Raw genomic sequence first — 14,765 nt, forward strand, 5'->3', positions numbered from 1 at the left:
GTAGTGTGTCCATTTCTGCCAGGGGCAGAGGCAGCAATTCACCAGTTCTCATCAGGACTTGGATCACAGCTGCCAAGTTGCTTGCTTGGGCTTTTCTTTTTTTGGTGGAAGCAAAGTTCAGGCTAGCTGGAAGATGTCCTTACCCTCCTTTGTCATCAGGACTACAGAGCATGAGGGGTGTCTGTGGAGGTGTATTTTAGATAAAGGGATGCTTGGGGAAAGGACAGGGGACAGAGCTGGATGCTTTATCCATGCAGTGACTGGAAGTAGCATTTGACACTGGTAATAAAGACTGTCTGCACGTGCAGTTTAATTCCACTCTCGTTTAAGTTTCAGAACAAAAAAACCTCAACATCTGAAATTTAAGAGAAGGCAAAAGTTAGTCCCTACCATGAACAGCTGTATGAAATGGATTTGATCATTCATGCTAATGCAGTGCGCCTCTCTGCTTGTACCAAACCTTAAAACCTTTGGAGTAGATTTGTAAAGGTTGTTTCCTAGGATAGCTTCTTTGGTAATGTTGCTGTCTGCTCAGCTAGACACACTTGAAACCACCACTAAAGCTACTCAACTGTGAGCAGCTGTAATCCAATTAAATAGAATGATACAGGAGTCTTCTGCAAGAAAGAACCAAAGCCCCCCCCCCTCCCCCTGCGAGTTTCCCATGAAACATCTTTTTAATGAAAGAATCAGACTTCATTTGACCAAGGTGCACTCACACTTATCTCTGCAGGATGAGAGATCTGTACAGATAGCAGTCTTGTTCTAAAACACATGGTGGTACTAAGGGCTAAGCAGCCTCAGACTTGACAGGTACTTGCTGTGTGCTTTGCTCATGACCTAGTAGCACAGCTGTTTCAATCCTGGTAAAAGTTTGCCTTTAAAGTCTGCAGGCATTCTGTTTTAAATGTTTCTGGGATGGGATTTTTGGAATGCAGAAGCCAGGCTAAACTTTCAGCTAGGGTACTACATTAATCTCAGGATTTATTTGCAGAGCAGGAAAGCCACTCACAGCTGTTCCCTAGTAGTCCCAATACATAGAAAAAGCTGGTTTAAATTCTCATCTTCCTGGGACTTGCCCCTCTGGACTGTCCTGCTTTGCCCCCGGCTGCCTGGAGGGACAATCCCTGCAGCTTCTCTAGGGCTTCAGGAGAGCAAAGTACTTGTAAGCCCACTACAGAAGCTGCAGTCCCTGTGTGTCTGTACCTGGTTGTGAGCTTCAGGATGGGTACCCACAAGGTTCACAGCAATTCAGAAATTGCACTGCATGTGCTAGTTTAAGGGTATAGAAGGTTTGTGCTTGTTTTGATCAAATTTCCTGAAGAGGCTGCTCCCAGAAGTACTGGATTATAACAAAGAGAGGCTGAAGTGTCCTTAGGAAGTGTTATATCCGTAAGGCAAAATAGGTGTTCTACATGGGAGGCTGACATACATAGCACAAGCCCCAAGTTTTGTTTAACTTGCTGAAACAACTTTTCAACCTTTCTAGTAAGGAAAAATGGAGTACCACTCTGGCACAGGAACCCAGGATAACGCTGCAATATTATTGCCAAATTTTTGGTTTCTGCAGACTTAACATCTGGAAACAGTTCCCTCCCACCCAGGAATCAGAACTGGCTCTGCTATTCCTCAAGTCTAAATATGATAAGTTAAGACTGGAGAGTGTTTTTTGACTGTGTTAGCAGTGTGGGTGGATCAGCAAGGATTGTAAACCCTATTGGCTTTATCATAAAGGCCTGAATGTAGTAACTCTTGGGCTGTCAGCAAAATCTGCCCTGCTTGCAACACTCATCAGTACTGGCAGTGAAGGGTAGGAACTCTTATCAAAGAGCTGGCGTACCTCAACAGCAGGGTACATTCTAATTAGGTTCTTAAGTAAGCTTGACTTTTCTAATCTCACTTCAATGGGTTTCTGTTTTTAAACTCCCCAAGGAAAGATGGGTTGTTTCTAGGATTGCAAAATCTTTCCACTGCAGTGCTAAGGGTACTTAGACAAATACTTTTGCTTTGGGTGCTCTGTAACTGGCAGCTGTAGGTGCTGACAATGACCACAGCAGAGCCACCTGCTGAAGTTGCAGGCTCATTAATTGCATGCTTTAACTTTTGTACCAGTTCAGAGACTGCTGTCTTCCATATGTGGCCTCCACAGAAAAAAACGATTCATCACACTCCAGGCTGACATCTGCTAGAAAGCAGTGTTAAGTTTATAACTTCAGTTAACCTGTTCTACCCTGGTCAAGTAAGCCACCTGAACATCTCACTTCATCACAGACTGTACAAAGTGTAGCAACAGACCAGTCCTTGAGTTGTTTGCTCCTTCTGGTTTTAAGTCTCATTCTCACCTTTCCCTGGTTTTATCTGTTGGAAGTACTCAGTTTCCGCCAATCTCTGAGAAAACTGAATGCATTCAAGTGTTCAGTGTTATACCCAAAAGCATTAATATTAGGCCCCAAGCCTGCTCAGTTACCAGAACAGCACAAAACCATGGTGAGATTTCAATCATTCAGACTTACTGAACTCAAAGTAGTTTGCATTCCTTTTATTTAAAAAGTTGTCCTAATAGTGCGTGTTGCACCTATACAAAAGAATCTTTACACTGTCCACACACAGGTATGTAAGGGCTCCAAGAGCTGCCACAGGTCTCAACTAGATCATGTGCTAACACAGCGTTCTTGGTACGTGGCATTTAGGTGGAGGGGGTGGGGGCAGAAGTCAGCAGTACTGGGAACTCTTGGCAAGTGGAATGTGTGTCCCCTTCAGGGACAAAGACCCCTGCCAATCCTAGATCCATTTGGGGAGAGGAGTAGGGATAAAGTCTGTAGGAAGAGCACCAGTGTCACAATAGGAAGATTACCAGGCTGGGGCAGTATTTGCCAGACGTCTCATGCGCCTACAAGAGAGAGAAAGAGATAGAGTGAGTGCTGTTTACAGGCATGGGAAGTCTTACAAACACCAACACTTTTGGGGAGGCTGCCACAACTTTCTGAGCTCTGTAGCCAAGTTTATTCCCTGCACAAGCACCTTTCTTGGCCACCTGAGGCTGTACCTGTTAACAGGGCTAAGACACTATGTTCAGTAACAGCTTTTAGGGCACTTTGCTTGAACTGATTGCTATTAAAAACTATTCAGCAACCATAGCTAAGTAGCAAAATAATAATGACACTGTTAATCAGCAGTAAAATAAAAAACAACACAAAAACCAAATTCCTGGTAAACTGCTGAGCCAGCATATTTACTGTTCCCACACTGTATCTTTTGGAGAGATTCTAGCAATTCACTTACTTATATCTGTCAGGAGCAGTTTCACCAAGTAGGAGCAAGTGCTCTCGACTGCTTGTCAAATATTGCTTAGGTCTCTGGTGGGCAGAGCCCCTCCTAGAATCACAATAGTGCTGGAGCTGGAATCTGCCATTCCTGCATCAAACAGCACTCTACCCTACATAAAAGGAAGCCTTGTGGAAGGATTCTAGGTAGCATAACAGCGCATGAGAATCCAATATTCTTTATGAATGCCTTCCTATAGAAACAAATCCCCCTGCATGAGCAGAGAGCCCAGGGAAAGGTAAAAAAAAAGACAAAATGAAATTTAGCTTCAAGCAGGAGATGGTTAAAGTAGAGATTTAAATATTTGTGAAGCAAGGTGATAAGAGTTTTAATATCCTGAAGCTAAAGGGATATGAGTTTCTGTGGTGTGCAAGTTTGAAATCCTGCCAACTGGCTCTCAGTAGAGAAAGACAAACATCAAAGCTTAATTTCTGTCTCAGAGAAAGGCAGAGGGAGAACTGTCTGAGCGAGTGGCAGCACCTTGTATTTCTGTCCTGGTCTCTGATCTTCTTCTCCATCTCGGCATCTGTGAGGGTTTCCAGGAGAGGGCACCACTGGTCAGCATCCCCCGTGTTGCGAATAGCAATTTCCACAGTCGGCAAAGGGTTCTCACTACATGGCAGTAAAGAAGGCAGCAAAGCAACATTTGTCAGTGGTCCCAGCGCACTCCTCTGGGTTATGAGCCCAGAGGCAAGACACAACGACAACAGAGCATCATTTACAGTGTTTCATTCTTAGCTGTTCTTAGGACAGTCCAGTTGCTGGAGTACACCAGGGACTGATGGTTGTGATCTTGTGGAGCCCAAAGCTTCTGAAAGACCAACTATAACCATCTCCTTTCACCACCATAGATGAGTCTGTCAAACAGCCACAGCTGATGCAGTTCTCTCCTACAAAGGCGATGCTATAAATGGCTGACGGTGTTCAAACCTAACAGGCAAAGTTCATACCAGTTTATTAGTGCTGGAGGCACTGCACCTAGAACAGCAGCTGAGCAGAGACTGGTAGCAGGGCTCACTCTTTGTCTAGCTTTGCTGCTCTTCAACTCTGGCTTCCTAGCTGCAGTCTGCCTAGCACACCTCTGACAGCTCTTCCCTGACACAAGTCTGGCTTTCTGGGAGCCTGATAGTGGAACACACACTGTTCTCCCAATTGCCATGGAGAGGGTAGTGTTTCAGGACCTGCTGTTGCAACCAGATGCTGTGGCTACTCCCTGTGCATGGAATGAAACACCAGGCTTTGTCCCAGATCACAAGATCTGTCCTCAGACAGATCTGTGCCCTGACCAGCTGCATTATCACATGCACAAAAATATTTACTGCCTCACCAGTGGCTTTTCAGTAAAAGTCAACAGGAACTGACCAGGAGTAGCTTCCCAAACATTGACAGTGGGGCCAGAAGCCCAGCATAAATATAGAAGAGCCTCAGAATGTAAATGTTTGCTTTGAATTCTAGAAAGCAGCTCAGCCTGAGCAGCAAAGTGTGTGTGTGAGAGGAGCACTCCGCAGGTGTGTGCACACATCCAGACCCCTCCCCAGGGACCTGCCCCCCTGCACAGGGTTTCAGTACTCATGAGCAGCCCTTTCCTTCCCCCAGGAAGGGACTCAAATGCTAATCGTCATGGGAACATCAGCCTCTGCATCAAAGCTATTCATCTGGAATAACAACTCTTCAAAGCAGTGCTACAATGAAAAATTAATCCAGAGCCTTTGGTATCTGATCCTGGGAGGAAGCTCAAGTCAAATCCACTTCCAGTACTGCTTATGTCCACTAAGCAACACTCAAACCCAGGAATTTCATCTCGGCTCCAGACTGCTACACATTCCAGGCTAAATGCTAGACCCTAACTGGCTTTTCTGACTTGATGGCATGGTCTCAACCTCATTTACTGTGCTTAACACTGAACACCCACTAGAATTAAGTGGGGGTAGGAAAGCTGGCCTCATGCACATAACTGCAAGCCAGCTCAGATACCACATTTCCTTAGCAAAGAATCAGAGATAAACTGAAAAACTCCTCCCCATCTCCCAGCCTCCAAAGAAAGGCAGCTCTTCCTCCCCTGTTATTTTCTGATTAAGAGGATGATGGTGCTGGCAGAAAGACTGAAGTGCTGCAGGATTCGCAGTAGAACAAGACACTCTCTCTGCAGGTGTCCAGGTCCCTGGCAGTAGTATCCACAGGTACGCCTTCTTTTGGAAAAGGTGCCTCCCCGTATACATCGGTTGGTGTATGAGAGAACCTGTGCCACCACTCGGGTCTTTCAGGCAAAACTCTGGCTATGAGCTGCTGTGTGCTGCCACTAGAAACACTCAGTACAGAGGCAGGAATCATCACATCTTGCTATCCCCCCTGAAAATTCCACAACCACCAGTTACCTGTCTACTTCCATTCCTGCCCCTTACACTGGGCTTGCAGGCTCTCCTTGTTTTGCACAGAGCAGGCAGCTGAAAGAACTGCCCTGGCTTTCATCAGCTAGAAGACAAGTTTCACCTCTCCCTCAGATGATTAAGAGGCACATGACTTCTCAAACCCCCAGTCCCTTGAGATATTAAGGTTATTTTGATACATCTAAAGCAGACCCTCTCTTTACATCAGTGGAATGACTTTGGAGCAACCACCACTCCTGTGGTTTGGGAATTCAGGAACTAACCAACCACAGAACCCAAATATCATTAATCACAGTAAGGTTTCAAAAGTACTCCTTTGCTGGAAGAACAAAGGGAAGAGGAGGACATGTTTGTAGTATGACACAAAACAAGGTTTAAATTAGATGGCTCTTCCTCTCTGAATAGCTCATGTCTATAAGCTTTGTTCTGTTGGGGTTCCCTTTCTAGTTTTTCATTCTCCCCCTTGCAATACTGCCACAGTCTGAAGAAGGCCTGACTTCACCTGTCTGAACTACCCCTAAAGCCCTCTTCAGTAACCATGGGCAGATACATGTTTTTAGACAGAACAGTGTGAAGTTGGCACTAGTATTATGTACTTGAGAGAGCCTGGGCAGCACTGACTAAAACTTTATTTGCTGCAGGTTAGAGAGACTAACAGGAAGCAAAGGGAGAAAGACCACCCCACCCTTGCAACAGTTAACATGTACACAGATTCATTTCTTAACCCAGGTATCTGCGATACATGGAGAAGCACAGGAAAGAGAGAACATTTAGTGTCCACTAAATGGACCTCTGATACACCAAGTGACAAGAGCAAGGAACAAATGCCCCGTGTGATGGGAGGCAGCATGCTAAAAAGTTGTCAAAGTAAATTAACTGGGAAGGTAAATAAATTGTGAGTAGAAAAGAGGCCTTCCTGGCCAGCACAGTATGAACAGGGCCACCTCTCCACTTCAAGCACTAGCTCACGCCTTTGTTCTAATAGTCATCAGCAGGGAAGAAGAGTACTAAAGGTATCAGATTCCCATCTACCACCCTTCAAGTGCCCATCCCTTCTCAGGAAAGCATACCCACTGTTCTGTTGTTACAGACAGATGTGGTCCCATGCTGGATCTGCAAATGTCAGTCAGCTGTTGTAGATGGAAAGGTAGAGGTGACTCCTCACCTCCATGAGGTGAAGGGGCATCAGCAGGATGGACACACAATCTAATAGTTACAGTAGAAGAGCTTAATTCCCATGTGCTAAGGAGTTGCTTTCTGGTTTTTTTAGTATAAACAACTCTGGGAATCATTTCAGAACCAAGTAGTTGCTGGGGAAATTTTCAGGATAAAAATAAACCTCCAGAGGAAGTGGAGTGAGACTAGTGGAAGAGCAACTGGTCCAGAGCAGATCACTGCCTATTTTCCACCTGACAGGAAACCTTCAGATGGAGGAGGAAGAAGTAGCAGAGCCCACAGCAGCAGCCAGCTTCTCCCCACACGAACTACTCACTGCCCCATCCCTGAGGCAGGACAGGGCTGGGCATGGTTCCCTTTGCTGCTTCCCATCCTGCTTCCCTGACCTCTACAAAATTGGTGTCTGCAGTACCATTCCCTCACCTCATCAAATACATCATTTGCTGAACTCTCAAACTCCCTTGACTATCACCATGACTTGAGGTCAAAGAAAACCTTACAGCACACATTAAGGTATACTCAGAGCTGCAGACTCAGCAACATGCTGAGGATAACAACATCAGTACAGTAACTCACCACAGAACACAGCACAACTGGAAATGATTATCATTAGGAGGCAAGTTACAAAGCTGACTAATCAAACCTGACACTGCTGTGTTCCAGCTGTGAGAACAGCCTATGATCAAGCCAACTTCAGCCAGGGGAGACAGCTACAGTTTCAATCACTCTTAGTTCAAAACACCAAAGCTTGAGACAGTGGATGGCCCAAATCAGGCAAAGCCAACAAAACAGAAAAGCATCCGGAGCTCATCATTAGCAAACATTAGAAGAGGGAGACACAAGGTCACTGTTAATTATAGCAGCCTTTCATTCTGCAGTGAAAGCTGACACCACAATACTTGGTCCTGAAATTGTTAGACACAACAGGGAAAGATACTTGAGCACAAGCACAAAAAATGATAAGGAGGACAGAATGCGTGCAAGCCATGAAGACCAGTTTCTAATGAAATCTTCCTCAGGGCAGCTGTTCAAGGATTCATTGATGCCAGCACCCATGAAATGCAAACACCCCCCCACAGCCACAGCAGGAAGAGAACAGTTCTGTACCTGAAGGCGTATGTCTTCTGATGCCAACTCAGCTGTCCCCGGATGCTGTAGGCAATAGTAGTGACAAACTCCCCACCCAGGCCAAGCTCTGAGCACAGCTTCAAGGCAAATTTCTCTGGTGAATTCTCCTTCTCTGACATGTCCCACTCAAACTGGTCTACAAGGGAGATGTTTCCCACATGGATGTTTAGCTGGAGACGAGGGAAGAAACAGATCATTTGCCTCCATTCTCACAAGTTAGTCAAAGGTAATTTAGCTGAGGAGGCAGAGGCTGCAGAAGAGAAGCAGAGCAGTAACTCTTAGTTCACTGCATCTGCAGAGCTCCTTAACCGAATTCTTAACTCCAGTAGCATGAGAAAACTCAGCTTTGCTCACTAAGCTTTATTCTTCCAAAAGATGACATCAATGTATTAACGGAACAACTTTATCATCTCAGGGGCTGGCACATGAATGTTTAATACTCTGCCACCTTGGTTCCGTTCTCAATACAAAGGACAAATTCAGTCTGGGCGCAGGACTGGAATTAAGAGCTCCATTGCACTGAGGGAAGCCTTTTGTACTCTTACTCCCCTATAACATAATCAGAGAAACCCAAATGGTTCAGCTCTTGTTCTACTGCCTTCCTGTATTACCTTAATAATAACTCGTTGGTCTGACTGATCCTCAAGGATGCTGTCAGTTGGGTAGGACTCGATCTGTTGTCGGATGGCAGAGGCAATAGCAGGGACAAAGGTCAGAGGATTCAAATCCAGGTCATCACAGAGAATCTCAGAGAACATTTCTGGGGTCATTAGTTTTTCTGATACAGAACAGAATGAACAGACACTGTTAACTTTCACAGAAATTAATGTCTGCCACTTACGGAATACACAATATTAATCCCACAGCATGACAAATAAAGTCCCAAATGTATCACCTTCTGCTTTTAAATGGGCATTTTGTATTAAGCTTGTAAGGACATGCACTCTATCACAGGTGCTTACAGCCTCCTACAGTTGCTCTGTGGAGACAACATAGCTATGGCCTAATAATTCACATACATAAAGAAGCCTACACATTAACTGCTTTGTATTCAGAGTATCTCAGCCAACAGAACAGTCTCAGACTGCTGAGCTGATGAACTGAGTCAGGAAAATATGCCAGTTAAACTCTTCAGATTACATGTGTCCAGTATGACTACAACCCATGGAACTGGCAGAGCATTCACGAAGAGACATGCGAGCTGAATACAGTTTGAAGTAGGAGAGCTTTAAAGCTCTGTGTATATGGAGCTTGTACATGCATGCTCATGCTTATGGTCTCTTCATATTTGGTGACAGATACAACTATATCTCTCCAATGTCAAGAAACTCTCCTTCCTACATACCATTCATGTTCCACGTAAATGCATCTCTGAGTTTCTGCCCATCAATTTCCATATCAAGCCTGATTGGAACCAGAACCTCCGGCTGGGATGCATTCTCATGGATCACTGCTGGGTCATGGTCATCAAAGCTAATATGAAAAACAACAACACAGTATACGCAACTAGCACATGACATCTGGCATCCACAGAGGGCAGGCAATGGTTGTGGGAAGCAATCCTCACGCTCCCAACTTCCCAGTCAGTCTTTAGACAGACTCGTCAACAAAAGCTTATAGGACTATGACAACCAATACCAGTTTATCACCTTTTGTTACACCTATCATAATACATTCCTGCAAATAAATCAAGGAAGCTTTCCAGGGTTACATTTATCTTGGTTTTCGCAACTTTTGTAATGGAAAATAAGTTAGTCATGAACCACAGCGGCATTTCCCATTGAATAAACTAGATCAAAGTTACTGGAATATGCCACTGAGAGGCAGCCTGTCCTTTACAGAGTGGGTTTGCAGGCTCCTCAAATGACAACTGCTCAGCTCACCAGCAAAAAGCAGAAGGAACCCATCAGGAAAAGAATTAACAATTTTCCTGACAAAAAGAAAGCCTCCTCTCTGAGCCATGGCTGGCAGTTGTAAGGAAGAGCCTCAAGACATACAGGTTTAACTACGAACCTCCAAATTAGCAGCTTGTATTAACTGACAAAAGACCTACAATTCTGTGATTCATCTCTAACCCATCAGCACTACCCTGGCAGTGTGTTATTTGGGTAACTGTTTCCACTTTTCAGAAGCAGGAAGCTGTCTCACCACAGAGGGAACGTCCTCTTCTTATCCCTGCCCATGCGGTTTCTGTTAATGGTTGTTGAGCACGGCACAGCGTCCAGGTGGTGAGAGCTGTTGGGCAGCGTTGGCACCCACTGGTTGTTCCTCTTTGCCTTCTGTTCTCTGGAGAAGGAGACTGTATGTTAACTGGCAGCTCTTGAACAACACTGCTACTAAGGGAATGGCATCATTTTAAACTTTCAAAGTCCTATTATGAGTTCTTGCTATTTTATTCTGGAACTCTAAACAACACTGTTCCACTGACAACTCATGTTCCACACCAGCCCCTGGGAAGCCCATTCTCCAGTTATAACTCCAGGTGCACCACTATAAATACTAAGTTCATATTTGGATTTTATGTCTATATTTTATAAAAGGACTGCTGAGAAATGCAAGGTCTCCAGAAGGCAGTACGTGCAGAGAGCATGTTCTGGAAAACATCTGGTACAGCTGGAATGCAGTAATTTCGAAAAGAGCTGTATCATCAAACACTTATGTTTTTCTTCCTGTTGTATGTGGGCAGTAACCCAACCCTTCTGGAGATCTTCATTTGCCCATCACTGCAAACAACTGTTAGCATAGACTGGCAAGCACCCCCCAGCACAAGGACCTGGGTTTATGCAATTTCTCATGCTCCCTGCCCAAGCTGACATCTTCCAAGCAGCTCCCTTCTGATCTTGGCCCTCACTGATGCTGGTTACCTGAGGTAGGTAGGAGGTTCTGTGCTGATAGACACTGCCTTATACTTCTCATCATTTCCATCCAAGATCTCTTCCACTTCAGAGGCCTTTAACAGCGTCACACTAGTTGCTAATGTTGTATAGCCATGATCTATTACCAGGAAAGATGCACATAAATAACATGGAAAAGTGTTACATAGCAATGTAGCATTAATAGGCTGCATGGTGAAAAGCTTCCCTGTTGCTGCAGAAGGGACTAACATCAGTTACCAAGTGGTACAAGTGTGTGTGCCCCCAAAGTTCTGTGGCTTCATTTATCTTCTTGTAGAAATTTAACTTTCGAAAAAGGTTTTGCCATGGTATTTTGTACACATGGGATAAATGGAGATGACAGAAGTTTCCATTGTCACTTCCAAGTTGCCAGAAGCCTCCACATTTCCTTACACACCAAGATGCTCTGCTGCGGGCATAGGTTACTTGCACTGGAGTAGGTTACTAGCACTGGAGTGACCAGAAGCCTAGCTACAGTGCCTAGCCTGCCACTAAAGAAACGTAACTGGGTTCTGACTTCCATCTAAACAGGAATAAACCTGACTTTCTTGGGAGCAGAAGTGGAATGTCTTAGTTAATATATAGTAATCTGCACCACAAAGCCAACTCAAAAGACAAAAGCAGTATGATACCCTGGAATGGGTGCATAATGTTAGAGCCAAGATTTGCAAAAGGCATCAGTATCTCTTTACCTTGTACATCTTTCCTGTTCATGCTGTTAAAAGCATCTTCCACTGGGACTAAAGAGTCAACACACAGGGAGGGCCAGAATTACAGGAGCTTCTCTCGTGTACTACAACTGGATGAACCTCCTTTATCCAGGGTGCAACTTACTCATAGGCCCTGGTCATTTATGCTATGGAATTTACTTAAGATGGAAAGCAATGCCACAGAGCCAAAATTTCAGGAGAAAAGTCCACAAATAATTATTATCTAAATTTTGAATCTAATGTGATTTCACTTAAGGAGAGGAAGAAAAACAATTCTTTCCTACCCAGAGTTGCCCTTTGCAATGACAAAGTTTAGCTCTGCACACCTACACCTGCCACAATGATATAAAAATCTCTTCCATAGCCTTCTGGGAGGAAAAGCCCAGAAAACAATACATCCTCAGTGGACTTAAAGGTTAGAAATAGAGAGGCAACAATCAATACAGAAGCTGGTAGGACTGGGGAAAGGGGCAGACACCTCAGGACAGCTCTGGCTGAATTACAGAGACCATCTGCATTTGAGAGTCCTGCCAGGGTTCTGAGAAAAAGTTCAGCATGTGATCAGATGCACAATTAGGGCAGCCACAGAAAGAGATCAAGAGGAACAGGATTAGACAATAATATATATTCTAATAGCACAAAAGGTCACAGCAGAGATTCTTCTAGCGCAGCAAAGATTAACGTGCAGATAAGACTTACATCTTCTGGGACTGTGAGACCGCTGGTTTTCTGTTGGGGAATAAAACAAGAAAAGCAAGCAACAGGTCAGCAGGATACTTGGAGGAAGGAGACATAAGTCCAAAATTAACCCTTTTTTTATTATGCTCTAGTCTAAAGAGCATACAACAAATCACACTGCTGGGAAATTTAACTGCTGGTTATTAGTCTTGCACCAAAAATAATACTGAGGCATATTCTCACTCTGGCAGTCACATCAGCAGCAATACAGTACAGCAAATTCTGGCAGGCATGAAGTCCCTGCAAGAAGCAAAGTTAAGCAAACACACACATTTTCAATATGCCATCCTCACAACATCCCTGCCTGCTTGACAAAAGACACAAATATGCCCTCTTTGTCAAAAAAAAAAAAAGACTTTCCTAAAACATGGTATTGATTTTGAGATGTGGCTTTTGCTTTCTGATGGATGAGCCAGCCCCAGGAAAGCCATGATGGGTGTTTCCATTTCAGAACATTTTTGATCAGTTGATGTTTGGTGCCAGGCCAATGCAGGAGCTACCAGTGCCACCACTGCAGAGGGTTCCATCACTGGGGCAGCCTGAGGCCACTCATGCAGCCCTCAGGGTGCAAAAGCTTCTGAGTCACCAAAAAGCTTTTCAAGGCAAAATTTCAGGTTTCATATAACAATACTGGGAATGTTTACTCATCTTCTCACCATGTGAAGAGGCCACTATCTTCTTCCTTTCTTCCACTGTGGCTAGTCGCCTCCAGAGCGAGGGGTATCTCTTGTACAGGGAACCCCGAAACATACGCAAGTAGTTTCCCACCTACAAGAAGAGAAGTGGAGACGTGGCTGGTGTTCCTGTGTGGCCCAGTGTTCCATTCAAGAGATTTTTGGCAGAAGCTGAAACAAATCTGGCTTTTTGTGATGGTAAACGGGACATCGCAAGAAGATTTTTGTAGGTTTTTTATGATATACTGACTGCTTTTTACGATACCCTGATATACTGGGTTTGGCATCGTGGGGCACAATTTTTGTGGCAATATGGAAAACTACATTCTGTATTTCACTAGTCTGATATTAAAAGTTTCCATCCACTGATAATCCATTTAATAAGGAAAAGAATCCATTCATTTTCATGTAGTTTTGAACAACCTAACCTTTCTTTACCTGTTTCAAGGCACACTGATCAGTAGGAATTAAATCAAACCGGGCACCCAGCTCCCTCACATTCCAGCTTTTACTTCAAACCTCTGTGCCATGTAGATATAGCTCAAATACAGCAGACGCCCAAAGACGTGTATTTTGGTTTAAATCCTTGGCACATGCAAAATGCAGTCACCGTCAATAATCCTCTTTCAGATTAGTTTACCATCTGTAAAGCAGTTCTCTTCCTGGTGCAAGATGCTCACCTGTGCTGAGGGCTTCAGCAGGACATGCTGAACAACAGAACTATTGCTAGTCTCTGAAATCACATTTTCAGACTGGCAGCATATTGGCAGGCTGCAACAGAGTAACACTTTTATTCCTCGTCTGACAAGACTTACTTTGATCTTAACATGTATTTGCAGGTAATTTTTAATACATCTTTCACTCCACAGTGCTCACCAACAGGCAGAAATTAACGGTAGATAAAGAAGGCAACGCTTTCTCCCCTTCCATGTGCGTGGCAATCCCACAGACTAGCTACTGCAGTTACAGTCAAACTCTGTCTCATGTGAGAGCACGAGAGGCTCCTAGTCCCTGCCCAACCCATACAGCTGCCCGTTTAATGCATCCCATATTCCCTTGTTTTGAACCAAGGGGTGGGGGGTAAACCACGCTTCTGGCTTCAGCGAGGCTCGTCTTCAGGCCTGGCTCTGATGGTGCCACTGAGCACCACGGCCCGGCGGCACGCCACAGACTCCGAACCTCTGACCAAACCCGCTACGGAGGTGCCAGGCAGAGCCCCGGGGAGCGGGCCCTCGGGCTGCGATCGGCCGACGACCCGGTCTCCTCGTACTCCAGGAGCGGCCCTCGCCGGGCGCGCTGCTCCCAGCCCGGCTGGGCCCCGCGGGCAGCGGGAGGGGCCCCGCAGGGGCTGCAAGGCTGCTCCCCGCCGCGGCCCGCCCCGTCGGGTCTCCCCTCTGCCCGCCCGCCCCGGGCTCAGCCCCCGCCAGCAGCCCCGGCGCGGCGCCCCGCGGCCTCCCCCGGGCCCGTTGTGCGCGGGGCCGCACCTCGGAGCCGATCATGTAGAACTCGCCGTCCTCCTCCAGCTGGAACTTGACGGGCTTCTGCCCGAAGGTCTTGCTCAGCGCCATCATCATCATCGCGGCGGCGGCAGCGCCCGGCGTCCTGAACGGCGGCTGGGCAGCCGGCAGCACCGGGCCGAGCAACGACGGGCGGCGCCGCGGCCTACTCCAGCCGTGGCTGCGCGCATGCCCCGGCCGCAGGCGGGACGCGCCGAGGGGCGGTGCGGGCAGGCGG

The 14,765-nt window shown here is 45.8% G+C and overlaps 1 protein-coding gene across 1 annotated transcript; it reads right to left on the reverse strand.

The window, feature by feature from the left end:
* Positions 1 to 2,524: 2,524 nt before the first annotated feature.
* SMARCB1 (SWI/SNF related, matrix associated, actin dependent regulator of chromatin, subfamily b, member 1) lies at positions 2,525 to 14,706 on the reverse strand. Its single transcript, XM_065692681.1, has 10 exons — positions 14,516 to 14,706; positions 13,014 to 13,125; positions 12,319 to 12,348; positions 10,880 to 11,009; positions 10,164 to 10,301; positions 9,361 to 9,488; positions 8,627 to 8,793; positions 7,995 to 8,185; positions 3,805 to 3,936; positions 2,525 to 2,890 (listed from the first exon to the last, which is right to left on the reverse strand). Exons 1-10 carry the CDS (start codon positions 14,606 to 14,608, stop codon positions 2,851 to 2,853), a joined length of 1,161 nt encoding a protein of 386 aa, XP_065548753.1. The 5' UTR covers positions 14,609 to 14,706; the 3' UTR covers positions 2,525 to 2,850.
* Positions 14,707 to 14,765: the final 59 nt, after the last annotated feature.

The sequence above is a fragment of the Lathamus discolor genome, chromosome 12 (assembly GCF_037157495.1).
Source record: "Lathamus discolor isolate bLatDis1 chromosome 12, bLatDis1.hap1, whole genome shotgun sequence".
In the NCBI taxonomy this organism is placed as follows: Eukaryota; Metazoa; Chordata; class Aves; order Psittaciformes; family Psittacidae; genus Lathamus; species Lathamus discolor.